Below are 27,481 nucleotides of genomic sequence, written 5' to 3' on the forward strand. Positions count from 1 at the left end.
TGTGTAGCTGACAAGCAGTGTTTTGAAAGCTGGATTTGCACCCTTACCTGCCAGGACCAAGACTTCTGCTTCAGAGGGCTCCCTGGCACTGCTCTGCAGTTGGCGTTTGGCCACAGCGGATGGTCTGTGCAGGCAGAAGCAGGAACGCCAACTGCCAGCTGCTGACTCTGCCCTCTTACTGGGAGAACTTGGTCTGGAGAGAGAAAACAGAGCATGCTGTCAGTCGTGGTGCAGGGTGAGTGATGAGCTGCACCGAGCCCTTGCCTATATTTGCCTGTTCCCGGCACTGCCTGCTTTCTGCTGAAACACAGCTTAGAAACACGCTCTGTTTCAAATAGCAGAGGATGCATCCATTCCTACAGCTCAGCCCTCATGTCCTGCTGGCTACATTCCTCTCAACCATGTCAAGCAAGATGCGGAGCATGTATGTGAGCAAAGTCTCAGCAGCAGGAAAGGACAGGAGCCGGCAGGTGTAACTGCTTTCTGAGGAAACGGTGCTCACAAGTCATCACTGAATGCTCTCTTGTGGGTCAGCTTCGGAGAAGGTAAAAAGTCCTTCACAGAGCGCTCCATGGACAGACTGCTGTGTCTGCTGGGGGACCTGGTTAGGTCTCTGATTCTTACGTTAAAACCTCCTCGGCCTCAGCTCACTGCCACCTTTAATTTCTAGTGCCAGCAAGTCCAACCAACAGCTCTGCTTACAGGAGAAGCACAATTGGTTTCATGTGCGTGGCCCTGAAATCTGGAAAACCCCAATGTTTCCAGGTACAGCCAGCACAGACCAGGATAGACACCAGCGTGGCTCTCTGCATCTCATGAGTGCCTGCCAATCAGGAAGGAAATGCACCTTGTGTGGCTCCACTGAGCCCGTAGGACAACTGTTTTTTAGTTGAGTGCTCGGAGATATAATGGACAAAAAATAAACCAATAGAAATCACCTGAACAATGATGATAGCGGCTGGAAAGGGAATTCCTCTTTCTTTATCTTTCAGATGGAAAATCAATGATTGCGTTGAAGTTCCTCAGTACAGCTGCAGGCCCTTCCTCCACTTGTATCTTGCTGCTCCGTGTTGCAACAGGAGAGCTGCTCTGGCCTCTCCTCTCAGCCTGTGCCTCCTGCACGGTGAGCAGCTTTGTGGATGGAGGAGACACCAACACAGACTTGGGCCCTGCCAGAGAACTGTGCCCTGCAAGGGAAAACCACAGGTAAGACGGAGGATCAGAAAGCAGCAGCACAGCCATCCCAGTTCTGCATTTCTCTCAGACTTGCTTATCTGAGACACTGGAAGAAGAGGAGCTCAAAATAACCATGTGCTCAGAGGTATGCTAGTGGCAAAGGACACAGCCACAATTAATAGCAACTCACTATACTGAAACAGGCAAACAAAAACCCTAGAAAAACTAGGGGGCAGGGATCTCAGAAAGCTTTGCTGTAACACTTCAATCAAGCTTCACCTGCTTGCAAAAAATCTTAACAGCAGTGACCGTTTTCTCCATGTAAGGTTTGTGTTTGGACACACTAAGGATCCAGGAATGGGGCACCATATTCTAATCTAAGCCCAGAAGCCTGCTGTCTCCTCGAGAGTAATAGAATTTTCAAAGGTCTTGGCGAAGCCCTGGATTGGATGAAGCTGTCAGATCAAGATCAAGCTAATGGAGGAAGACACTCACCTGCTCACTCTCCCACGGCTGGTGTGGATTTGGAGCAGAAGATGACATCTGTGTGGCTGATGAGGTATTCCACAACATATGACTGTGTCTGCAGCTCCATGCAGGCAGCTTCACCACTGGCGCAGGAAGATTGGCTCTGCTGGGATCTGAAGAAAAGGCAGATCTTACAAGGCATTTCCCCAAGGTCATTTCCCCAAGTCTGAATTTCTGTAGCCAAAAACTGGGCTCTGGAGACTTCCACAGTGGGCAAACAGTGATGCCACTGACGAAATTCTCCTGGATGATCAGGGACACAGCAGTCCCAGCTAAACAAGTGAGTAGAAACTGCCATCTAGAAATTGTGCACCTGGGTTTGGGGGAGAGCAGAACTAAGCATCGTGTTGAAACGGAAAAAGAAGTTTACCTTAAGAGGTTTGGAGCCCACACTATCACTAAGTTCTTCGCATGCATGTTTATCACCGAGCAGATCCCAGCCAGAGACACCAAGTGTCTTATTAAGTCCCATGGGGACAGTGCACTGGGCTTTGAGAAAGACGAAAACAAGTCCAAAGCCACACAAAATACAGAAAAGGAAGGACTTCTGCAGAGCCTTCCATACGGTCTCACATCACAGCTAGAAGCAGGAGAGCTCTTGTGGCACAAAGCTTGGGGCTGGAGAAATCAAGGCTGCCTCTAAGATAGTGCTTGCAAAGAGACTTGTGCTCTAGACACCTCACAGCTTCAATGTTTTTCTTTGGACATATCCCAGGATTTCAGTGTCCTTCTTGCAGTGAGGGGCCAAGAACTGAACACAGAACTCAAGGTGAGGACTCACCAGTGCCGAGTACAGGGGGATGATCGATTCCCTGCTCCTGCTGACTCCAACCTTCTGCATTCCAACTCCAATCTAAACCATTCCTGCAGTGGTAGTACTTGAATCCTCATTTGGGGCTGGACCTCAACAGGTCAACACATCAGAAATAACACAACGTGCATCTGGAAGACGTGTCTCAAAGCCCAGAAAATCCAACTCTCTGACCTTGGCACAACTCACCAACCAAGAGCCAGGCCTTGACAACTTGGCTGATCTGAGCTCACGGGAGCGGGCCAGACACTGGACCACAAGTGCCCATTTCCACTGCAGCTCCCTGTAGAGAACAGCACCAATCAGCAGGCGTGAATCAATTCATTCATAGGCTTCGCAATGTGTCTATTTCTTTATTAAAAAAAACCCACATCGATTCCTAATCAAAAAAGGGAGGAGTTAATATGGACCAAAGAAGTTTCTGTTCCTACACCTCATCCTCTCACCCCAACTTTCCTTCCTTCATCCCCAACTCCTGGATGATGCCCACAAGCTTAATGGCAGGTCTCAAACCCATAGGACTCCGTTCACAATTCTCCATCAGAATGGATGTTACACTTGTTCTATACACTCAAGCAGACTGAGCAGTGGTATCTCAGTCACTTAAAACACACAGAAGCATCCAAACCCAGAGCACACACATCCCTTCCTGTGGTACTGCAGCCCACAGCTCACCTTCACACCTCTGTTGATTCCTGGTGTTTTACACCCATGCAGCCTCGCTACGGTTCCATGGGTGTCACACAAGACCTGCAGGACCTCTTTCTCCGCAAACCCCACCTGCAGGCACTGGCTCATGAGGTTCAACACCTGCCCTCCTGCGCAAGAACAAGCACTAAGAACGAGAGCAAAGTGCACCGGATTCAACCTGGCCTGCTCCCACCCTCAGTCCCGCCAGGGATGCAGACTCATCCTCAAAGCCAGGCTGGACATCAACACATGTATCATTCTTCAAGCACCCCATCCCAGCAGCAAGGGATCAAAGTGGTGGGACAGCAGAAACAAAAATGCTGTGAGAGTTTCCTGTTGGCACTGAACATGAACAAATCTACCGCTGAGCAACAGGATGTGAGACAAACAGCAGAAAACAACCAACCTGCAGAACTAACTCGTTTGGGGTTGGCCCAGATGTTTGCATGCTCCCTTTCCATGGCCCAGGCCAAGCTTGATGCTTGAAGCTCCTCATTTGCACAGGGGGAGAACGCTGCAGATGGGATGTGGTGGCTATGCACACCATGCCTTTCTCTTGCTTTTCCTCTCTCCATCTTCCATTAGCAAACAGCATCTCAAAGTTTTCCTTCCTGAAAAAATCACTGGTTAAATAAGAACTGGCAAGCTTGCTTTTAAAACTGCCTTGTTTATACAGCTTGATGCTTTAAAGCAGAAGCTCACCTAGCACTGTTGGTCAAGTACAATTTGCTCTTGGTCAATCCATGCTGACTATTCCTGAAGATTCTTCCTCTTCTCCAGTTGCCTTGAGATGCCATCTAGAACAAGCTGTTCCAGCACCTTTCTGCGCTTCTTTATACCACAAAAGCTAGGAAAGAAGAAAATATTTCCACATTAGGCATATACTTCAAGGAGGCTCCAGACAAATGGAGACAGAGGAAAGCACTGGCAAGCCAAAGCAGGTCAAAATGTCCCACACAGCGTTAGCTACGGAGACGATAAATCATGCCCCCCAGATTGCTTGCACTACAACACCCATTCTGAAATAATAGAAGCTACCGAGATACCAGTTTATTACAACCCAGAAGTCCTTTAGATCGTGCACTCCCTGGTGTAGTGACACTGGGGGATCAGAATCCATTGAGAAAAGAACCAGGCCTGCTAAGCTCCTTCCCACACTCCCAAGGAAAACAAACCAACTGCACCGCTGCCAGCACAACCCCACAGCACACAGCAGGGAACACAAACAGCTACCCAGTGCTCCCCTTCACTCCCAGCCTAACTACAAGTCCACAGGAGGATTCAGTGGGAAATCAATACAAAACACATGTGAGTGCACACAGGACTGCATAAAGCGAGGATGGAACTGCACACGCATGTGTGTGTGCACAGGGCTGCACGAGTGTCTGCGAGCACATCCCCCTATTGTCCACCCTATAGACTCATATCCCCCCGTATCAGAGAATCGTAGAATGGCCCGGGTTGCAAAGAACCGCAGCCATCACCTAGTTTCAACACCCCTGCTATGTGCAGGGATGCCAACCACCAGCCCAGGTTGCCCAGAGCCACATCCAGCCTGGCCTTGAATGCCTGCAGGGATGGGGCATCCACAGCCTCCTTGGGCAACCTGTTCCAGTGCAACACCACCCTCTGAGCGAAAAACATCTTCCTAAGATCCAACCTAAACGTCCCCTGTCTCAGTTTAAAACCATTCCCCTTGTCCTATCACTATCCACACTCATAAACAGCTATCCCTGTGGGTGTGCACCCACCTGTCAGCTTGCTCTCTTCCCTTCTAAGTCATTCATTCGACTCCTGTCCTCCTTAGAATATTTTACAGGTTTTGACTTGGGGTCAGAGATTTTAAGTGGACCGTCTGGAATTGAAGACTTCTTCACCTGCCTGTTCTGCCAACTGATCTATCTATTTTTCTTCAGTCAGGACTTCTCATGATTAGCAATTAACTTTTTAAAGCCAGCCTCCTACCTATCTCTAGTCTGCATCTTCAGAGTGATAAAATAGGTTTCAACTACAATGAGAAGACTGAAAAAGAAACTTAAGACTGATTTCCCCAGAGCTCTGTAAGTCAAGTCTTTGAGGGAGCGGTGCAGTTCAGTATTACAGGTTTGGAAGGGATGAGAATTAGACAGAACTGCTTCCTTGCTCTGGCACTGGTCTCAAAATAAACACTGAGGAATTTACTGTCTCATAAAGTTCCATTCCACATCAAGTACTTTCCTTCATATGAAAGGTGTGAATTACATACCCACAGTTAATACTGTGTGTTAAGTAGCAGCCTAAGAAGTTCTGTGGATACATGTTGGAAAAGAGTTACGTGGAACAGTTTTGAGTTTGTGGAGACAACTCAGTCTAAAAGCTCAAAGATTCAGCTTTGCATAGCTGCAGTTGTCCCCAGACAATGATGTTCTCAACATTTCCAAGCGATACTTCCACCATTCATTATCTCTAAGGAATGCTTCAGCCTGCCCTGAATGTCAGAATTTCCAACTGGACAACAAAAATATTTTAATTATTTAACTCTCGGGAATATCTAACAAAAAGGAGCAGAAATCACACTACTGCACTTCTCCTTTAAGAAATACCTACTTTTACTTATTAAACTTACCATAAGACAAACATCACACGTTACCACATGCAGTCTTAAGACAAAAATGAAACCTATATGAACAACTAGCCCTCGTACTACACTTTGTTGAACACTTAACAAAGGTGAAGTGATATGATCAGTAACCCCTAATAACACATTAGCCTGCAAAGATACAGCCTTTCTGAAGAAAATTCCTGAGCAATTGGAATAGAAGAATCTCAAATTGTAAGAAATGCTTAGTATCTTAAAGGGCAGACTTAATATGCACAGTATCAACACTAAAAGAGGCTGAGGACAAACTTCTTTTTTATTTTTTAACTTGGAAGTGCTGATACTACAGACACATTTCCGTGGTACATCACATAAATGTAGGTGTCTGTATTGCTAGTCAAACTATTTCCATTGGCATGCTGAACAGATACACGCAAGTACTAGAATGCTATCATGAGGAAGTCAGTAGGTTACATTTAATTTAGAAGCAAGATGCAATCAAAAGCACGCTTAAATAAAAGCATACCCTTTTCTTTCACTCAAAATAACAGCCCAGAAAAAAATAAAAACAAAACAAAACCCTCATCAAGAATGTTAAAGAAATTATCTACTAGATCTCGATGGGAAGTAGAAGCACATGCTAGTTTTAGGAACACAGCACTTGTCTCATTATCTGAATGCATCTAAAGGCATGCTGCTTGTGAAACTGGGGAACTTCTATCATTAATAGACAAGTACCGTGCCCTGATAGATGGTTAAACCGCTTGCAGTGCACTGTCAGATCTACAGGCTGGTGGCTGTATGTGCTGTGACCAAATAAACCCCACACTGAAACCTTTCAGAATTTTAGGACCTACAAGGCTTGCATTCATATTTAAATTAAAAAACTCCTAAGCTACACATGTTCTAGGTTTCCATTTGTTAGACACAACATACCTTTGGAAGTAGGTGCCTGAAAGGGTATGCCTTCTACTTGCTTCTCTGACTCTTTGAAAAGAGCAGGAGCAGGAAGTGCAAAGGGCAGCTCATTTCTTAACGCTGACTCTGCATCAACATTCTCTGTGTTTGCACGCTTCTTAGATGCCACTTTTCTTGTCACTGGAGTTGACAGTGTGAATTCCATATCACCCAGTTGAGTATCATGCCTCGAATGCTGCCAGAGATGTAACAAAAGGTTTTCTGATCACAGCCGGAGAAGTTACTGTCAAGGAAATTCTAACAGCTGAGAAGGTCAGACACAATGCTTATAAAAACATCATACACTACTTGTCTATTGAACAAAAGAGTTGAAACCTCTGATTCTCTCCTAGAATAAGTTCGTTTCTTATACACTGTCAAACGCCATTTTTTGATTTGTTCATCTCAGTTCTCCATTTAGGATTAACCCTCACCAGCTTATCTAAACATAACTATGAATTATCACATAGTTTTGCTGCAAAATTTCAATCACATCACTGTGCATGTTCTTGTCTTGAATTTCTTTCGGTACCTTTCAAGCTCTGTCTACCTCTGGCCTAACTCCAGAATCTTATGAACTGTGCCTTATCGCTTCCCGATGTGTTTTAAAATCCTCCCTGACTCCTTTACTTGTTCCTTTGCTTGCTGTTTCTGTGCAAACCAAACACTGGAGTTAGGTTTCTCATCAAACCAACCATGTCCTACAGGCAGAAGGCACCAAAATTTATGCTTAACATGCTTCTTTGCTGAATCTGTATCTCCCTTTGGTCAAGGTCCACTAGATACTTAAATACAGACTAAGCTCTATATACAATGAGAAGCAGATTTCTGGATTAAGTGCTGTATTTTTTCTGTAAGAAACTAGCACTACATCTTCACAGACCTGCTTTGTTCTCTGAGTATTTAGATCGAGCGGAGATTCTTCAAACACTGAAGCTACATCAGAAAATTCCATGGATCCAAACGCATCTGGCACATGGCTGCAGTCTGGCACATCTTCATACGTCAGAGCCTTTTCAGACAGAAATGTTCCATTGAGATTCTTTTGCAGAATTAAAAGGAAGATTTCATCAGAAGATTTCATCACTAAAATCTAAATAAGATTGCTTTGCAAGTTCCAAACTATGGCTAACAGCTAATGCAGGTCCACAAGCCAGCAGCACCAACTTTTATATTATGTTCTTAATACTGTAATTTTGGATTTGACGTTCATATCAAGAGCAGAAGGGAAATTACTCTTAGAGCTCAAGTCATCTTTCACAGCCTGCGTCAACAAGAGCAGCACCTCATAGCCTTTGGTTTGAAGACCCGGACCACAAGCTAGCTAATGATTTTACACAGAATTACAGAGTTCAAGTCATTGTTTGTATTAGGGCTGCAATTCTAATGAAAGCCTTCAAGTTCATCACACTGAATTATCACTGGCACCACAGATATCTCCACAGTACATATGTGATCACAAGCAACCTGGCAACTTCAGACAATTCCAAAGCACTCCACTTGCACTTGGCTACTAAAGTACAGAACAAGGAATTAACATCAGAAATAGCTGCAGCCAAAACCATCTAAGAATCCAAGTCTCTAGGAAACAAGGAAAGCAAATCCTCTCCAGGACCGTGTCTTCTAAAAGGAAACTGATCAGAAAGGTGAGATCTTCCCTCCTTTGACCACCCTCTCATGTAATGTCCATGTCATTTCTAAGTATGCTGCCCAGACCAAGACTGAGGATGCTTCAGAAGAAGACCTTCCTTGCTAAGACAAACAGAACAAGTAAGGTACCAAAATATGTAGAGCCAAACGAGGAAAGGTGCTCTAAGAAGGTAAGCATCACAAGAGACCAACAGGAATGCTTACACAATCCAAACAATGCACAATTTCTGTTCCACAAGCTGCCAAGAGGAATGTGTGCAGTACTCACAGCACACCATGTACACTGCTTACTGCAGTCATACTACTTCGTAGGACCAGTCCAACTTACTAAAACATTTGATCATGAAACACTAAAACGCAGACCTTTCCAATCCAAACAATTCTATGGTTCTGTTTTCATGAGGCTATTTTTGTTCTCTCATTTGTTGTGCTTCCTGAGTAGAATAATCTTGCCCAGAACTTGCCTAGAAGATGTAGTTAAACTTGCTGAAGCCAAAGGCCACAGACTGCTGGACTTTAGCCCAGCTGAGAGTAAGGAAGGCCACAGAGCTTACTCTAACTGCAAGAGAAGGAAGTCAGAAAGAGGAAATGGACAGACTCTGCAAGCATTGACAGATCTTACAGCCCTGATGACTGGAGAAAAGAGATAACACCACCAAGAGATAACAAAAGGAACCCATCCACAGCAGAAAGATCTCAAACCTCAATAGTACTATTGGTCTACGTGGCTGAGCGAGAGGTTGGGAACATGCAGCCAAAGGGACAGGATCAAAGGCCTCCCTGAAATCTAGAAAGATTACATCCTTTGCCTTCATACACTGAGTGGGTGGCCTTATCATAGAACAAAATTTGATGACCAAGACTGGTTGCACACATGCTCCCTCACCGATGTTTAGGCCACCAGACTGTTTACCCGGGCAGAGCTTCAGCACACAGAGGCATTTAGACCAGAACCTTGTGCTGAACTCTAAAACTTACCCCCAGGCTTCCTGACTCTGTGGTACTGGCACGTCATGTTTGGGATGGAAATCTCAAGGGAATGTGCTTGCCACGAGCCTTCTTAGACTGAAGCAAGAGATAGGTTGACACAACTGGTCGTAATTCCGCTAGAAAACAAGAGGATATAGATCTCTTCAGAAAAACAGTCAGTACAAAGAAAATTTCTGCATGTCTGCCATATTTTCCCCTTGATGTGCAACCTTCACGTCTGATCACATTAGGGTAGTTTCAGGCCTCAGCTGATTCACACAATATGTCTGAGATGAAGAAGCAGACCACGCTCGTTTTTGCTTTAAAGTTAGTGTATTGTACAATTGCTGGAAGTGAAAACTAAAGCTGGTGCCAGAATCTCTCTACTGAAGTGAATGGCAAAGCTCCTACTAATTCAGTTTGTACAGCATTTCAGCTGGACTCCCATTTCTGGGGGCAAGTTTCAGCCCAGCTCCAAGGAGCATCGACATTCAGCTGGATTTTCAGCAGCTTTTTGACTACTATGAGAACCGTGGGTACAATGCTTGACAGACTCAGTGTAGTATAATAAGCTTGAATTACTTATCAGGCATTAGAAGTCTTTTGAATTAAGACTGTGAAAATATCACAGACTTAAACTGAAGAAGTCTTTCCCCATGTAGGTCGATTGTTCTCTTTATTCCCTGTACATAAAGAAAAGAAACAGTGACTCCACAAACGATCTAGCCTAGATAAAACTTACATTTTACATCTAGTCTTACTAAAGTTATATGGAAATCTTAACAATCCTTCAAATGCTACCACTTTCTATTTAATAGAAAGACAACTCAATTGCAAGAGACAACTTTCAGATTCAGGTTAAAGCCAGAGTACCCATCATGTTTTAAATCTCTTCTACAGCTTGGAATGTTATTATTGACATTTATACAGCATCTCTAGCAGCACTCAGTTCAGCTTTTCTCATTTGTTTTCGAAAGTTAGTGGAATTAATTTATTTCCTGAAGTATTTGTGAACTGTAATTCTCCAAATTTATTTGGTTGCCTTACCTGATGTGTTGTTATTTTCCACCTATTAGTGAAACATTTCAAAGCAGGGAGTTAAGCCAGCATGTGACATCTGCTGTTCATCCATCAGTTTCTGTTTTGAGTCTGCCTGGACTTCCAGAGATTCATAAGGATTTCAGCATGGTAAAATATAACAGAAAGGTTGAAAAAACACAATTAAAGGAGAAAAAAGGAATAAATGTGAACTTCAGAAATGTAGTTATTAGGTAGACTATGAAGTTCTGCAGTGGTACCTTGCCTCTGAAAGGTGTGAAATATTTCATGTTTGAGAATAAGTGAGTGTTAGAGTCTGTTCATACAGTAAGGTTATTTACTGTAGGAGTGGGCTTAAATACAGAGAATTACTGACATACGTTTATTCCCTCTGATGTTAATGCTGATCTACTCTCTCTTCTCTTGTTGTGAAACACAGAAAGCTGTTACACAGTCTTCATCAAGGTGTCCCAGCTGCAAGAATAAGACCTATACTGAGGAAACAGCTTTCAAGTCATCTCACAGCCCAATCTCAGCATGGTAGTGTTCTGCTGTGCAGCAGTCAATAATTAGCCATGATTTCAGATTCTTTTTTAAATAGTGTTATGGCTACATATTACAAGGAGTAATCAGAAAGAGTCGTCCAACTTCAGCAACTAGTCCCTCTGTGGCAACAGGTCCTGAGTTCTGAATTCAAGTACAAAAGCCTGTCAGCAGATGAGAACTTTTACTAGAGCAGAAGTGACGCTTCTCTCTCTTCTTGATTCCTAGTTCCATGGCGTGCACAGCATGCTGTGCTGCATGCACAGCACAGCTGTTCTGCAGAGCAACAGTGGCACCCAGTGACCAACAGCAGCCATTGTCTGCAAATACACAGCAACTTCCCAGGATCTGCAGCAACAATCTCCCCACACACTCCACTGCACAAAGACACTATGAACCTGATTAGACTCAAGCAGCAGACTGAAAACAAGTCAGAGTTTTAGATTCCAGGATATTTGAGGTTCAATAATGTGTGAAATTCAGTTACACAACAGTGCCGAGGTGCCTGCGTTTCAAGCAACTTTCAGATCACAACCATTTAAAATAAAAACAAATTCAGTGCAGAAATAGCAAGCCTGTAACTTAATACCCATGAGATTATCCATTTTTTACTGCGTTCTGACTAAGTTCTAAAATTTGCTCATCCCAGTTCACTTCAACAAGTTCCACCAGTTCAAGCAATGCAGTTCTGAGATCCGGTGTATGTTAGGCAGATAGAACTGAACAGTGCAGAAATAATCTCTGACAGCTTTAAGAACTCCGTTCTGCTTACAAACTCGCAGTCCAAAACTATTCTCAGTTTTAAGGCAATGAATACCTGAAGCAGTTGGATCATCTGCCATTTGCCGCATTCTGCTTCTTGGCATCATGATTAGCACAAAGGGTTTTCTGCTGTCCTACAAAATGGACAAAGTCCTGCTTACAAATGGACCAAGTTTCAGTGTACAGCAGAGTTTGTACCAGACTAAAAAGCCACATCATTCAGTTCATGTGCTCAGGTTGTTATGCACTCAGAAAGGAAACAGAACTAACTGTTGAATTCTGAAGGCAATCTGTGGGGTCCTACATTACCTCCTGATTCTGGAAGAGGAAATTCTAATGGCAAATGCAGAACTTTGCTCTTTGTAGACATGAGAAGAGCTGGCAATTAGGAACATTCATTTCTGGGAAATCAAATAAGCAGGAAAATACTTCTCCTTAAATTCTGTATGCTATCATGGTATAGAATCAGGCTACAGTGCCACATAGGCCAACCAAGCGTAGAACCAAATCCACAAAATACTGGTAGACAAAGCAGCAAAAACAGGGACAATATTCAGCAGACAGGCCTTTCTACCCACAGCTCAGCATGTTCTGCCATCCAAAAAGCAAGGCCTCTTGTCAAGCTCAGCTATTTCCCTTCTCAGTGTATTCTAGCACCACTGATACCCACTGGTATCCTCCTGTAGAGTGCCATCATATTGTCATCATCCAAAGGGAAAACCCACACAGCAGAGCATACAGCACTACACCCATGCTCCAAATATCCGCCTGAAAAACAAAAAGACAAGCTTACAAACCTGAAGCACCTCAAATGGCTTCCTGACAGACTGGATTGTCTGCCCTTGCCAAAGCCCACATATAGCCCATGAAAAGCTGGCTCTTTCCCTCAGGAAAAAAAACCTTATCGTCCCAGAGAAAGCATATAACCCTCATTCAATTGCCCTTCCGCTCAGCTTAGAGCACTACTGAAACCAGCATCTTCACCTTAGCTCATCACACTGCTGCAGTTCCTTTTACAAGGATTTCACTGGCAAAAATGAAATCAAAGCCGTCACAAGGGATTTAGCACAGTTACGTGTTACTGGCTACGAGAGCTGTCAGCACAGTCACCTGTCAGGCTTTGCTGCTGTTCTCTTTATGTAGAGGCACAACAAGGTTCAGACACCTCACAGTGCAATTCTCACTTGGACTGTAAAGAAAAAGGAGGCTTGAAAAGCAGTGTGTGGAAAACAAAGAAACAAGAATTAGAACAACAGTGGGGCCATGGCACTTGTAGGAATTGCTCCGCCTTTAACAGCAGAGCGATTCAAGAAGGATGAGGGCATTGCAAACCAGACCAGTTTGGACAGATTAACAACTGCAAGTAGTGGGTTCCAAAATTCCAGACATCTCTCAATTTTTAGTACATTATAAATCACAATGCAAATTAATCTTCACATACAACATGGAATCTAAGGAGAAGTCTGACAAAAAAGACTGCACAAAAATGATGGATAATTAGAACACAGCAAATTGCTCTTTCAAAAACTTAGTAATAGAAAGAGATCTCTGAAGCTGCTGTTCTGTAAAGCCCCAAAGCAGTCGCTTGAGGCAGTTCAGGATTAGCCAGAGACAAACCAGCCAGCTGTGTGAACTGAGACCAATTGCACTTTTCTAGTCTGTGGCCACTGACAGCTTCTGAGAGCTACCAAGCAATGCAACCTAGCAGAATTCAGAAGGGAAACCAAGAGAGCCTACCTGAGCTCCACTGCCTTGAAATGCTCTGTGCAGAGGGAAGGGAAAGAGGGGAAAACAAACACCGCTCTACATCCCTCTGAGCCAATAGACGCTTTGCCCTGGATTAGCTCTGGTGCTGCATAAGCTGGGCTTCCACAGCATGTGTTCAGGTGGTAATCAAGGCCTCCCTGGAAGAACACAAAAAATAGAGAGAAATGTTTGCTTTAACAGAGTTTATGTCTTCTGGTCATAACACTTCAGAAGCCTCAGAGGCTTCTTCTCCTGTGTATTTTTTCATTCATCTTTGATTTTGCTTTCATTCAATGTGACCTCACGAAGCAAATATTGTCTAAAACCATGAGCATCACATGAATGTGGAGATCTCAAGCTGCTCACTTATCTAGTACCCTTGGCATGATGCTTTATTTTCCTCAGCTGATCAAACAGCCTGTTGGTCTAAATTACCTGTGAAAGGCTCTAAGTCTGGCCAGGAAAACTCATTTGATGACAAGTAATTCTTTTGGAATCAGTAAGTCAGACTTCCCATTCTTTCGTACCTATCTTACATGTTAATAAAGGCTTCTGGAAATCAGTTTGAAGATCAAGGAACAATTCAGTTCAAGCATATGCAATCACAGGATCCGTACGTCACCTGCAAAAGTCATTTTATTCTATCCAACCCCATGCTCCTATTACAGAACCTTGCATAAGACAGGTGATATACCTACAAAATTATCTACAGCTTAGACTATGAAAACAGGGAGTCTAGCTAGAGAAAATAATCTACCTGTGCTTCTGAGCAATCTGTTAACCACTCTCACACAGTTCAGGCCATTCCAAACAAGATGCAATGACATGTCAGCCACAGAAACAGCTTGATTTTAGGGTGTTTGTTTGGACAAGCCCCTGTTGCATACGGTGGTCAAACATGCATTACTTGGGGGCACATTGTATTTGATTTAACAGATCCTCTTACCTTTGGCTTTGCACAGAGTCCAAAGTCCATCAGCTTCTAATTGTCAATCAGCAGATTTTCCCGGTGGATGAGAAAGCAGTCAGGAATGATTTCCACCCAAGTGCCCAAGGAAACATATTTTCTCTTCTCTTCTTTCCTGCTGTGGACAGTGGTTCCCAGTCTACTCAAAGCTCGCTCGCTCTCGCTGTCTCAGAGATCTTCACTGACTGCTGGCAAGTTCCCATCTTCCAATATCCCAGGTGGGAAATACTAGCTTGTATCTGTTGGAAAGGACCTGGGGACTAGGAGGACAAGTGGTGAGAGACCACAGGCTGAATGCAAGCCAGCAGTGTGCTCTGACAGAAAAGAAGTACAACAAGATCATCAGCTGCATTAAAAAGCAGCACAACCAGACCAGGACAAGTCATTCCTGCTTCAACACTCATTGCACCACATCTACAATACTGTATCTGGTTTTTGGCCAGGAAGGATAACAACCTGAAACAAGTTCTGTGAATGAACTCCAGCCTGTGCAGGGGGCTGAAGCTCCCACTCAGAGAAGAGAAGCTGGGGAGAAAGATGTTTGTTCAGAGTGCAGAGGAACCTCATGGCAGCTTCTCAATGCCTGCGGGGTGGGGAGAGGGGGTGCGTATGAAGGTTGACTGAGGCTCTGGCCAGCAGGTCACGATGGGATAGTGACAGGAAGCAGTCATACACCAAAACAGCAGACTAGATAGAAGGAAATAGCTCTCAAAGCACTTAACATATTACCCAGAGAGAACATGCAGCCTCATCCCTCGCAGAAGGTGATGATGAGAGTGGGAAAAGCTCTTGAGAAACTTGGTCTCACGATTCCCAGAGCAGCAGGTTCAGGCACAAATCTCTACAAGTCACCTCCACACCCAGTTCCTGTCCAAGCCTATAAATCCATCAGCTTCTCAGATGGAAGCCAGTTACTTCTAAAAGGTATAGACAATGCTTTATTTTTCAGTGAGGAAAGGCTCCTTAGATAGAGGGATTTCATAAGATGCCTAGGAAAATGCTCGTGCTGTAATTATTTGCTTTACTGAGAGATACCAGCAGCTTACAGAATGCCAAGCTCTAACCTATTGGTGAGGAAATATTCAAGCCTTCCAGTACCTAACCTGTGCTTCAAGACTTCAGTGACAGAAAATCCATTGGATGGGGCCAGAGGAATGCATCTCACCCCATACCCTCTGTATAGCCACCATTTGTTTAAAGGATCACTCTTCCTTGAGGCACAAAACTAGAGCAGGTTACACAACAGACTGACACCACAAGGGCTTCTCTCTAGATACAAACTGCAGCAAAGAGCATCACAAAAATGTGAAACCAACACTCAGATCAGATCTGTGTCTCTGCTCCGCTCATTCGGAGCATCATGTTTTACTCCCCTTTCAGAGGAAGATACTTCTTCGAGGATAACAAATTCCAGCTCAGCTACAGAACACAGTACCACATAGCAATAATTATCTAACATTTCCTGTAGGGAAAGAATCCTAAGCACACGTTACTGTCTGAGTTTCAGCTGGGACTGAATTATTTTCTTCAGTGTCTGATGTAATACTACGTTTTCATTCTAGAGGCTGAAAATGCATTTAGAGAGTATCAGAGAGAGATAAGTAACAATGACAGCACAGAAAGCATGGAACAGCACCGACAGGACTCTCCAGTTCCCCGTTCTCAATCAGAGAATATATATCAGAATATATAAAATTTTCTACTTAATTTTCAAACCAATGAATCTTGAACCCAGTCTCCACTGAGATATATAAGAATCCTTTCATTTCAGCTTTATTTTTATATTATTGTCTACTGCTAAAGATAAAAACAATCAACTGAAGTGTGGCAGAAATTATTTCTTACCTCTAAGACTATAAATATTTCTTTGATGTCTCTCTTACATGATCCAATGGGCAAACATGTTGATGACTTCAGTTCTTCACGGCATGAATTTCTGTTTTAGCATGAGACAAGTCATCCTTAAGAGACCATAAAAGCATCACTACTGTGACATACCAGGTACCACATCTGACTGCTGTGGAACATAACAAGCACATATGGGACTGTACACAATTCAACATCAACTCAGCAATGACTGACATCACTCCCATAGAAATTCTGAAACAGAGCTGTGAAAACTGAGAAGTAAAACATTCAGCATTTTCATTGGCATTTTGGTAAAGTTGCTGTAATAATGTAATAATGTTGTAATGACATAATGTAATGATGTAATAACTTCCTCCACTTTACAGCCAGAGAATACTGCCCTCTGAACAATGAGGAACAAGATTTGTGGTGCTCTGTTAAACTTTTTCCAGCTCTACAGCATCTTTCAAAAGGCAATGGGACCAGTAGGCTGCATTCCTATGTACCATCCCACCTGCCCCTGTGTTCTAGAGAACTCCACAACTCCAACAGAAGATATTATCATATTTAAATGCCTTTTGGCTTACCCATAAAGTAACTTTCTCCATGATTTTTACTGCAACTTTTTCACCACTAAGAAGATGCCGCCCGAGTTTTACCTTTGCAAAACCACCTACAATTCAGAACACAGATGCTTAAAGTTGAGTGTGAATTCTTCTCTAATATAATATTACAGGTAAAGCAGAGTACCTAGCATACATTGTGTGTAATGCTTTAATTAGAGGAAGAGGTAATCAGCACCATCAATTTCCAACTGGATTCAAAAATCCAATTTCAAGTTTATTTAAATGAAACCTGACTTAGAGAACTGACAAGAGCTGTTAATCTATTCTCAGATTAATTCTAGAGTGGTGAGACAGACTGTTAGGCGTGCTGTTTCTGTACAAAGATGACACTTACCCGTTCCAACTGTTTCATGGAATTCCTAGTACTGGAGAATTTCCTTGTAGTCACTGACAGACATCCTGAATGTGCAAGAACTGAAGATCCTCCAAGCACGTGCAATGAGGAAGTGCCAGCAGTGTTCACATCCTACTTAGGACATATTCTTAGAGGCAGAAGGGACACTCGTGGCAGATCCAGCAATGCTCATCTTCTCACCAACGTGCATCCCCCTCTCACCCAGCAACAACAAAACACAGTGTGTGAAGCTGGCTTCACTTAGGTTAACAATATGGAACATCCCTCAGGGCTTTGTGCCACAGAGCAGTAGCAGGGCTGGACTACAGCTTGAGGAAGCAGTGGAAGCCTTTCCCTGTATGGTTACAGTGTCCCTGCATGCACCCCACAGCCAGAGCGTTGCAAGCTGAGCTGCCTTGATGTTTCTTACACTCATCCCAAACTCTGCAAATGAAAACTCAGAATGCAGTCATGGCACGATTGAGCACGAGCGTGCCTTTATTCAGTAGGAGAAAGGAGGGGGTGTGAAGCTTGGCGGAACGACGGGACTCATCCACTGTTGTCTCACGAGAGTGGCTCAGAAGTCGTGCTGTTGCCCGGAGCCTGGGCCTCTTGGCCTGATTCTACCTGCCCCTCCAAGATGTTTGGCTTCTCCTCTGTAAAGCTGACCTGAGCCTGCATGGTTGTGCTGCTGTCGGGCCACTCGGGCTGTGCTTTCACTGGGCTTTCCTGGAAAGGCTCTGGGTCACAGTCCAGGCTGGTGCCTGAGGTGTCTGGCAGGCTCAGGTCAGCAGGTTCATCAGGGATGGGGTGAATGAGAGCTTCAACGATGATGACATTTCTTTCTTCGTCACTGCTGTCATATGATAGGCTGTCACTTGAAGTGCCGCATCCTGTGCTTCCCATGAGCTCTATATTGATGGAAGCACAGGATGCGGCATCATCATATGAGCTGCGTCCTTCAGTTCCACAAGGGCTATAGTCTCCTAGGAACGAGTAGATGCACAGTGGTTAGTGTTGAATGTTCAGAAGATGAATCATGAAACAGGTTCTTGACATTTGGCATTTTTTAGTGGTGGTGGGCAGAAGCAAATATGCTTCTAGCAACAGTGTCACTGTCTTGAAAGTGATCCTCGTGCAGGTCCAGCTCTTGTGTTGACAAGAGACTCATTTGGGAAAGACAGGGGTCAACTGAAGATGTCAGGCACGGGCCTGAACTCCACAAGGAGGTACAAGCCCACTGAAAGCAAGAATTCTACCAGTGTTGCTGACAAGCAGTGTTTTGAAAGCTGGATTTGCACCCTTACCTGCCAAGACCACGACTTCTGCTTCAGAGGGCGCACTGGCACTGCTCTGCAGTTGGTGTTCGGCCATATGGAATGGTCTGTGCAGGCAGAAGCACGAACACCAACTGCAAGCTGGTGACTCTGCCCTCTTACTGGGAGAACTTGGTCTGGAGAGAGAAAACAGAGCATGCTGTCAGTCGCGGTGCAGGGTGAGGGAAGAGCTGCACTGAGCCCTTGCCAATAGTTGCCCATTGCCAGCACTGCCTGCTTTCTGCTGAAACACAGCTTAGAAACACACTCTGTTTCAAACAGCAGAGGATGCTTCCATTCCTACAGCTCAGCCCTCAAGTCCTGCTGGCTACATTCTTCTCAACCATGTCAATCAAGATACAGAGCATGTGAGTAAAGGCTACACAGCTGGACAGGACAGGAGCTGGCAGGCTCATATATATATAATGGACAAATATTAAACCAATAAAACCCACCCAACCAATGAAGATACGGTCTGGAAAGGGAAGTCCTCTTTACCTCTTAGATGGAAAATCAATGACAGTGTGGAAGGCCCCAGGTACAGCTGCGGGGCCTTCCTCCACTTCGATCTCGCTGCTCCACGTAGCAGTGGGAGAGCTGCTCTGGCCGCTTCTCTGAGCCTGTGCCTCCTGCAGCGTGAGCAGCTTTGTAGCAGGAGACACAGACTTGGGCCCGGCCAGAGAACTGTGCCCTGCAAGGGAAAAACACAGGTAAGACGGAGGATCAGAAAGCAGCAGCACAGCCATCCCAGTTCTGCATTTCTCTAAGACTTCCATATCCGAACCACTCAAAGAAGAGGAGCTCAAACTAACAGTGTGCTCAGAGGTATGCTCGTGGCAAAGGACACAGTCATAATTAAGAGCAGCTCACTATACTGAAACAGGCAAACAAAAAGCCTAGAAAAACTAGGGGGCAGGGATCTCAGAAAGCTTTGCTGCCACAATTCAATCAAGCTTCAGCTGCTTGCAAAATATCTTAACAGCAGTGACAGTTTTCTCCATGTAAGGTTTGGGTTTGGACACACTAAGGACCCAGCAACAGGGCACCATATGCTAATCTAAGCCCAGAAGCCTGCTGTCTCCTCGACAGCAAAACCATTTTCAAAGGTTTTGGAGAAGCCCTGGATTGGATCAAAGTGTCAGATCAAGCTAATGGAGGAAGACGCTCACCCTCTCCCACGGCTGATGTGGTTTCGGAGCAGAAGATGACATCTGTGTGACTGATTATGAATTCCACAACATCTGTCTGTGTCTGCAGCTCCATGCAGGCAGCTTCACTATTGGAGCAGGCAGATGGGCTCTGCTGGGATCTGAAGAAAAGGCAGATCTTACAAGTTATTTCCCCAAGATCATTTCTCCAAGTCTGAATTTCTGTAGCCAAAAACTGTCAAACTGGGCTCTGGAGACTTCCGCAGTGGGCAAACAGCGATGCCACTGACGAAATTCTCCTGGATGATCAGGGACACAGCAGTCCCAGCTAAACAAGTGAGTAGAAACTGTCATCTAGAAATTGTGTCCCTGGGGTAGGAGGAGAGCAGAACTAAGCATCGTGTTGAAACAGAAAAAGAAGTTTACCTTAAGAGGTTTGGAGCCCACACTATCGCTAAATTGTTAGCGTCCATGCTGGTGTCGGAGCACTTCCCTGCAAGAGACGCCAGGTGTCTCATTAGGTACGCCAGGGTCCTGGAAAACAAGAGAGGCAGATGTTCACCACCAAAAAGCAAGCTGTGCTGCAGTGCACAAAACAAACATAACTTCATCCAGCTCAGCAGACCTAGTGCAGCACTGACCTGTAGTGAGGAGCGGGCAGCTGCTGGATGGCGTCCTTCATTCTCTGCACCCGCTCCTCCTCTTCTGCAGCACCGGCAGCGTCCTGGAAAAAGGCAGGAAGGGATTCAGACACCAATCAGCATAGATAGCTGCCACAGGTTTGTGAACCATGGGACAGTGCGCTAGTGGTCAGCACTGAGGCAGACTCGATGCCTTCCAAGAGGTATCAGGGGAACACAGCAGCACGCAGCCTGTGCCACCAAGGCCAAGCATTGCAAGATCTGGGGGGCTTTACTGCCTGATTACATAGTGCAGCTACTCGCAGCAGGGATTTTTTCTCCAAAATGCTAATAACCCCATTCTAGCAATAGCTGGGGAACAGCATAGGAAAGGGAATTCTCACAAGCATTGTGAATAGCTTAAATAAGCACCTCCTGGCACCACCACAAGTGCCATCAGTGAGAGGCAGGATATGACAAAGACATGCCTCATGGGGCTAACAGGAAGAAGACCTCAGAGCTGGGGCACTGCTGCAACCACTAGCCAGGACGCCCAGGGAACAGGTATGTGTCATTTCCAAGACATTCCCCAGTGCTTACCAGGAACTTGTCATACAGCTCCTCGGTCAGCAGCGGGTTTGGGAGCTCCCTGAAATACATCTTGCACAGGGAGCTCACGCTGTGAATGTCCTGGACGCTGAGCTCGGGAACCTGCTCCGTATCGAATTCATGGCTGCAGAGAAGGACACAGAATTGGGCAGAGGGCTTTGAGAAAGACGAAAACAAGTCCACAGCCACACAAAATAGAGTCAAGAAAAGGAAGGGGATCCTCTGAACACCCGCAGCATGGCACGTGCCCCTACTGACAGCTGTGTCAGTCGCAGCACTCTTACCGTAGTCGCTGGATCTTGGACTTGACTCCAGACAGGCGGTATATCCCCCGCACCACGCCATGATGCTCAATGAATTGAGCACAGCTCTGCAGGACCTGGGGGACTACAGAACAAGAGCCAGCGGTTAGCTCAACTTGCCCAACGAAGGAAGATCTCAGGAATGGGCTGTTCCTTACCATCACGGCCAGTGCGGAGAAGGTGCTCCCCCAGGTCACAACCAAACACCCCTTCCTTCTCTGGCTCCGGCTCCGTCGCTCTCCTGGGGCGGGCCTTCACCAGGGAACGAAGGAAGGGGATGAGCTTGCCCCGTCTCCTTGGCACTGCACAACAAAACAAAGAAACCAGTTCATTTCAGGCTTGGCTCGGTTGGACAAGGCCAAACATAATGCATTTGACAAAGCATGTAACAATGGGAAGAGAATTCCCAACAAGGACACGCAAGAACAGATTTTCCCTATCCCTGGAGGTGCCCAAGGAGCTTAATGCAGTCCTCTTGCTAAGCTTGCTGAACTTGGGTATTAACAAATCCCCTGAAACTCACATTTTGATCCCATTTTACTAACCCGAATTATCAAATGTAACATACGTACCTGGCTCTGGCAATGAGTTGAGGAGGGAATCGGGAACTTTTCCACTGATGAGTTCAATGCACTCACCAGGGAAAAGCCCAACCTGTAATAAGAACAAAAAGACAGGTGGGCATTAGACCAAACACAGAGCCAAAGGGAAGGTCCTCTGACACCAACACAGGGCAACCGTTTTCATCCAGAAGCCATCCTGTGCAGGCAGAGCAGCTCCAACCTGAGATTCCTGACTCTACTCAAGTTGTGCTCTCTGCTCAAAAACGTGTGCCTACCTCAAAGCCACGCTTGCCTCTCCAAAAGGGGCTCAGCTCCTTTGGTGGCATGTCAATAATGCACACCAGATCTCCAACCTGCAAGAGATTGAAACGTCAATCCCACATTCAGCAAATCTGGTAGGAAAACAGATCTCAAACGACTGCCTTCTTCTATGCATGACAACAAGGAACGCCTGTAACTGCTTACCTCAAGGGAGAGCTCACCCGGCCCCTGGGCGACGTAGGTCTTAATAACATGGGCCGCCGCAATCGCTGGAACGTTCAAAGATGACACCACACGCTCCAGCTGCGGCTTCCGCATGTTATCAGCCTGCAAAACAGAGAACAGGCCATGGTCAGGGGCTGAGGACAAACCAGGAGAATTTCAAGGTGAGGAGCACATCTGCAGAGAAAGCTGCAGCAAATGTGCTCCGTCCTTATCAGGTGCACTTCAGAAGGAGCTGCACGTCTCATCACAGTTATTTTTCTTCCTGGCGTGCATTGCCAGGCCATGCAAAGATGCATCTCTCTCTACCCAGACTAATCAGCAATGGCACTGGCGCAGACAGTTGGCCAGGCCTTTTTTGGCCCAATCTTTCCTGCAGGAGAGTACATCTGCAGCTCCTTCTAATGGCTCAACACAGGGAACAAAGACCAGCCAGAGCTTCATACTGTACCTCCGTCGCCACCAACTGAGGCTCACGGCTGATCCCACTGCACGCAGCACCCATCACAGCAAGTGTGAACAGCTGGAACAGAGCAGAAACACACTTCTGTTTTCTCTATTCACACAGCACAGTATGGACAGAATTCTTCAGAACTACATTCACATACCATGCGGCAAAACCATGCAGGGGAAAAAACATGGCACGTACCTGGCAGTGAGATCACCTCAAGCTCTCTGCAGCAGTTCCTTGTCGCTTTGCTCAGATGATATGAGAGCAAAAGCTGCACCGAGGCAGTGGGCGGAGGGCGAGGAGAGGAGAGAGAAAGAGCAGGTCAGTGAGCAGGGCTAAGACAGTCATGGAATAACACACACAGCACAACTGTCCCATCCACTTGCTGCAAGACATGCTGAGTCTCAGGCTACGTGATGCCTGTCCACCCAGCAACTTTACAATGCTTCCACTACTGAGCAAAGACAATGGAAGAAGCACGGGACAGGTGCCAACTTTACTGATACCCCCTTTGGAACGTGTGTACCGGGGAAAATTACGTCTGATGGTCCAGAGTAAGCAATATGGTGCTGTGAGCTCCGACAGCCAGCAGTTCTCAACACCTCACTGCCCACCCATCCATCCCACGCCAGCTCAACTTACCTACAAGCTGCTGCACACGATGGTGTGAAGAAAAAAACACTAAAGGAACTAACTAACTAACTAACTAACAACACTAACTAACTAACAACACTAACTAACTAATGGCACTAACTAACTAAAGTCACTAACTAACAAACAGAACTAACTAACAAACAGAACTAACTAACTAACGGCACTAAAGGCACAAGACCAAGAAGACAACCAACCACTCCAACCACTAGCTCACCCACAAAGGAACACAGAACGCACCGCTCCTCCCCTCATTCCAGCCGCTTATGACATCACCAACGGCCAACAGCCTGGTCCACCATGACCCCCCACAAGGCGGGGAGCCAAGACCACGTGGTCACATCTGATTCCAACACGGCACCACAACATTCCAGGACTCAGTGTGGGCTTGGAATTCTATCCTGGTGTGGCAGCGCAATGGGAGGTGTTAGGGCACAGCTGAAGAGCTGACAGACACCGGACGTTTCCAAAGGAGGGTGCCAGATTAACTCTCAGCATTCTCTTGCGGGGCTCTTAGGGATGCTTCAAACCCATTTTCACTGCCTAGCTCATTTCTAGAAAGTCCAGTTGAGAAATGCTCACTTTGTCTGGGGAACGCTTCTATGCATCATGAATTAAAAATAAAATAAAATGGGCACGCGACCCTATGAAACTTACCTCTCTGCTCTTGCTGTCAGCCAGACACCTCAGATGAGCATGACGTGTCCCTGCTCCTGAATGAAGATCCACCCAAGTCTGTGTTCCTCTCTGCTCCATCACAGGGTCTAAAAGAAACACAGACAGAGATGATTGCAAGATAATTTGAGCAGACGAATAGGAAGGGTGCACATGAATTCTCTTTAGCAAGAAATACTACTTGAGAATCCACAGACAGTTTTTTGAGAGGTAGTATGAATGATGAAGAGAAAGAAAATAGATTCATTAAAATAACCTAGTTAATTATCTCCCCATCAAAAAAGCAAGCTTTCTGGGCACTGTTACCAGCAGCTCCTAGAACACCTTGCACCACAAACTGCGGCACATACATTTTCTTCCCACAGGTCCCTCCCCTTTCTCATTACTGTCAGATTCACTCAGGTTAAAATACATGGATCAGAACAGCCATTCAGTTCTGATGAGGCAGGATCCCACCACCGGGATGTCCCCCAGTCCCATTCCCTGCTTTTCCCAGCATGGGTTGGGAAATCAACAGCAACTGACATCACCTACCCAGACTTCTGCAGGGCCTTCCATTTGGTCTCACATCACAGCGAGAAGCAGGAGAGCTCTCGTGGCACAAAGCTCGGGGCTGCAGAAATCAAGGCTGCCTCTAAGATGGTGCTTCAAACAAAATGTGGAACTGGACATGAGACATGAAAGACAGGGCTGCATGTGCAACATCAGCGCTTCCTGCAGAGCACATCGCACAGCTGTAGGCACACTGCAGAAGACTCACACAGCACCTGAGAGGTAACAGCTCAGGAAGGAAAACCTTACCCCGGGAACACAGCCACAAGCTACTCTCTTCTTCGTGGCCTTCCTTCACACTCAGCATTTCCCTCAAGAGTGCTGCTCAAGGTGATGCTGTCTCCAGCTGTTGGCCACTTGCACTGCTGGATGCTGCACCCACAGCTCATTCTGCTTGGGGCAAAGCCTGCTGGCTTCACTGCAAACCACAGGCACAGGCCACAGCCTGATCCACCTGCTTTGTCTGAAAGGCTTCTAAGGCTGCTCTCATGGGATCCCTTCTGCTGCTCCTTCTCTCTGGGCAGGAAGCTCTACTCTCTCAGCAACAGCCAAGAGCTGGAAGGCTGGAAACGCCTCCAATCCCCACGGATGATTCTGTCTACAAACACAACAGCTGCCTGCTCTTCAGCAGGGGGATGCTCACCCAGCAAAGCGCTCACCCACCAGATACCTTTTCCATAATCTCAGAGCTGTGACAGCAGTGTGCAGCTCTTGGCACTGCATTTCCAGTCAAGGTAAACATAGATCTAAACTACTCCTTCTGTGTTCATACATAGATCCAGTTTGGGCTGGAGATCGAGAGCTCAATACAACAGATATAATGTGAGGTGCAACTGGAAGACGTTTCTCCAAGCCAACAAAAGCCAACTCACCAACCGTCAGCCAGGTCTTGCTAATTCGGATGATCGGAGCATGAGGGAGGGGATCGGACATCGGACCACAAGTGTCCATTTCCACTGCAGCTCCATCTAGAGAAGAGCATCAATCAGCAGGTGAGGATGAATTCATTCCCAGGCTGCAAAATGTATCTGTTCTTTACACAGACAAACCAACATTGATCCCTAACCAAAAAAAAAGGAACGGCAGGAGCTAATACGGACCAAAGAGGTTCTTGTTCCTACGCCTCATCCTCTCATCTCAAGTCCTGGGTGATGCCCACAGGCTTCAAGTCAGGTCTCAAATCCATTGGACTCCTGTCACTGGATTCACCCTGGCCTGGTCCAAGCCCCGGTCCTACCATAGAATCATAGAATTGCCCAGGTTGGAAAATACCTTGAAGATCATCAAGTCCAACCGCAGCCTAACCAGTGACCTAACTGTAAATACCCTACACTAAATCATATCCCTGAGTACCACATCCAAACGGCTCTTAAACACAACCAGGGATGGCGATTCAACCACCTCCCTGGGGAGCCTATTCCAGTACCTAACTACCCTTTTTGTAAAGAAGTGCTTCCTAATATCCAACCTAAACTTGCCCTGCTGCAACTTGAGGCCATTTCCCCTTGTCCTCTCACTTGTCACTAGTGAGAAGAGACCTGCCCCACTCTCACTGTAAGAACCTTTCACGTACTGGAAGAGGGCGATAAGGTCTCCCCTCAGCCTCTTCCCCAGACTAAACAGCCCCAGCTTCCTCAGCCTCTCCTCATAGGGCTGATTCTCCAAGTTTTTCATGAGCCTTGTTGTCCTTCTCTGGACCTGCTCCAGTAACTCCATGTCTTTCCTTTCCTCAGGTCCCCAAAACTGAACACAGTACTCGAGGTGAGGCCTCATCAATGCCGAGTACAGGGGCAGGATGACTTCCCTAGTCCTGCTCACCACACCATTCCTGATACAAGACAAGATGCCATTGGCCCTCTTGGCCACCTGGGCACACTGCTGGCTCATATTCAGCCGACTGTCCATCAGCACACCAAGGTCCCTTTCCATCTGGGAGCTTTCCAGCCACACCTCACCAAGCCTGCAGGGTTGCCTGGGGTTGTTGTGACCAAAATGCAGGACCCGACTCTTGGCCCTATTGAAACTCATGCCGTTAGCATGAGTTAACCAGACAGACCCTGGAATGAAGACTGCTCTCCAAAGCCCAGCAGGACACCAGCACACAAGAAGTTGATCAGATCCATCCCCAAGCAAGCACCGAGCCTCCCCAGGAAACTCCTTGCCATCAGCTCCTTCATCGCCTTTCCTTTCCTCCACACCTCAATCCCAAAGTAGTTTCCACATCTGCCAGCACGTGTTACCTCCCACCTGCTCATCGCACACTGCTTCAATAGCACCAAACTTGCTTCCAGGGCCCTCCTTCACCTCACTGTGCTAACATTCATGATTCAAAATACACAGAAATCCTAGCAGAAGTTCTTGGTGAAAACTGCACCTAACATTCCTCCTTCTACAAGCAAACAGGCCCAACACGTGGTCATGAAAATGCTTTCATCACAGAGAAGCAGAGATGGCACGGCAGGACAGACGTAATCAGAGTGCAAGTTTGAAGCAATTCGAGAACCTAGTCGTTCTTGCTGCAGGACCCCTGACTTCTGTTAAAAGCTGAACGGTCCCCAGAGCACCTGTTTCCATCAGCTGCCACCATCCAAAGCAGCCAGCCTTCTTACAGTCACCTGGCCCAAACATCCCTTTTGCTCTACACTTGATTCCTGCAAGAGATGGGAGCTCAGCATGCACACCATCCGTCCAAAACCCTATCCTTGTAGCAAGGGATCACAGCACTGGCACAGCTGAAACAAAAAGGGTGTGCGAGTTTCCTGTTAGCACTCACTGTGAACAAATCTACCACTGAGCAACACTGTGAGCCCCCACTTACCTCAGCACAGGTCAACCTGTAACCCCAGCCTTCCCCTATCCATGTGCACACGCACACCCACGCGCCACCC

The 27,481-nt window shown here is 46.1% G+C and overlaps 2 protein-coding genes and 1 long non-coding RNA gene across 3 annotated transcripts; all 3 read right to left on the bottom strand.

Annotated features, from left to right (window-relative positions):
* Nucleotides 1-58: 58 nt before the first annotated feature.
* LOC146753517 (uncharacterized) lies at nt 59-12,764 on the bottom strand. The gene is made up of 11 exons (XR_014940026.1): nt 10,407-12,764; nt 9,942-10,042; nt 9,369-9,496; nt 7,624-7,752; nt 6,720-6,936; nt 3,908-4,052; nt 3,612-3,816; nt 2,486-2,798; nt 1,672-1,817; nt 939-1,187; nt 59-193 (listed from the first exon to the last, which is right to left on the bottom strand). It is a non-coding gene; the product is annotated as an uncharacterized LOC146753517 (long non-coding RNA).
* A 4,935-nt stretch (nt 12,765-17,699) lies between these two features.
* Nucleotides 17,700-20,050, bottom strand: LOC146753518 (rho GTPase-activating protein 32-like). Its single transcript, XM_085530586.1, has 4 exons — nt 19,709-20,050; nt 19,038-19,230; nt 18,531-18,676; nt 17,700-18,209 (listed from the first exon to the last, which is right to left on the bottom strand). The coding sequence occupies exons 1-4, from the start codon at nt 19,800-19,802 to the stop codon at nt 17,788-17,790; spliced, it is 855 nt and encodes a 284-aa protein (XP_085386712.1). The 5' UTR covers nt 19,803-20,050; the 3' UTR covers nt 17,700-17,787.
* Nucleotides 20,051-20,109: 59 nt separating this feature from the next.
* LOC146753519 (rho GTPase-activating protein 32-like) lies at nt 20,110-24,807 on the bottom strand. Its single transcript, XM_085529379.1, has 12 exons — nt 24,576-24,807; nt 24,024-24,130; nt 22,914-22,986; nt 22,716-22,787; nt 22,247-22,369; nt 22,057-22,134; nt 21,791-21,872; nt 21,377-21,520; nt 21,201-21,303; nt 20,908-21,040; nt 20,329-20,411; nt 20,110-20,221 (listed from the first exon to the last, which is right to left on the bottom strand). The coding sequence occupies exons 4-12, from the start codon at nt 22,767-22,769 to the stop codon at nt 20,110-20,112; spliced, it is 912 nt and encodes a 303-aa protein (XP_085385505.1). The 5' UTR covers nt 22,770-22,787; nt 22,914-22,986; nt 24,024-24,130; nt 24,576-24,807.
* Nucleotides 24,808-27,481: the final 2,674 nt, after the last annotated feature.

The sequence above is a fragment of the Coturnix japonica genome, chromosome Z (assembly GCF_054131305.1).
Source record: "Coturnix japonica strain WE chromosome Z, WE-NBRP24, whole genome shotgun sequence".
NCBI lineage: Eukaryota > Metazoa > Chordata > Aves > Galliformes > Phasianidae > Coturnix > Coturnix japonica.

Excerpts from the sequence above, each read along its gene's own strand:
- LOC146753518 (XM_085530586.1), bottom strand. The coding sequence starts at position 19,802 with ATGGAGCTGCAGACACAGACAGATGTTGTGGAATTCATAATCAGTCAC. Across the intron at positions 18,677-19,037 it reads ATTGATTTTCCATCTAAGAG|ACCAAGTTCTCCCAGTAAGA; the intron begins GTAAAGAGGACT and ends TTCTCTCTCCAG. Across the intron at positions 18,210-18,530 it reads AGAAGTCGTGGTCTTGGCAG|GAGACTATAGCCCTTGTGGA; the intron begins GTAAGGGTGCAA and ends ACTCGTTCCTAG.
- LOC146753519 (XM_085529379.1), bottom strand. The coding sequence starts at position 22,769 with ATGGGTGCTGCGTGCAGTGGGATCAGCCGTGAGCCTCAGTTGGTGGCG. Across the intron at positions 21,041-21,200 it reads TCCAAGATCCAGCGACTACG|CCATGAATTCGATACGGAGC; the intron begins GTAAGAGTGCTG and ends CCTTCTCTGCAG. Across the intron at positions 20,412-20,907 it reads AGCTGTATGACAAGTTCCTG|GACGCTGCCGGTGCTGCAGA; the intron begins GTAAGCACTGGG and ends GCCTTTTTCCAG.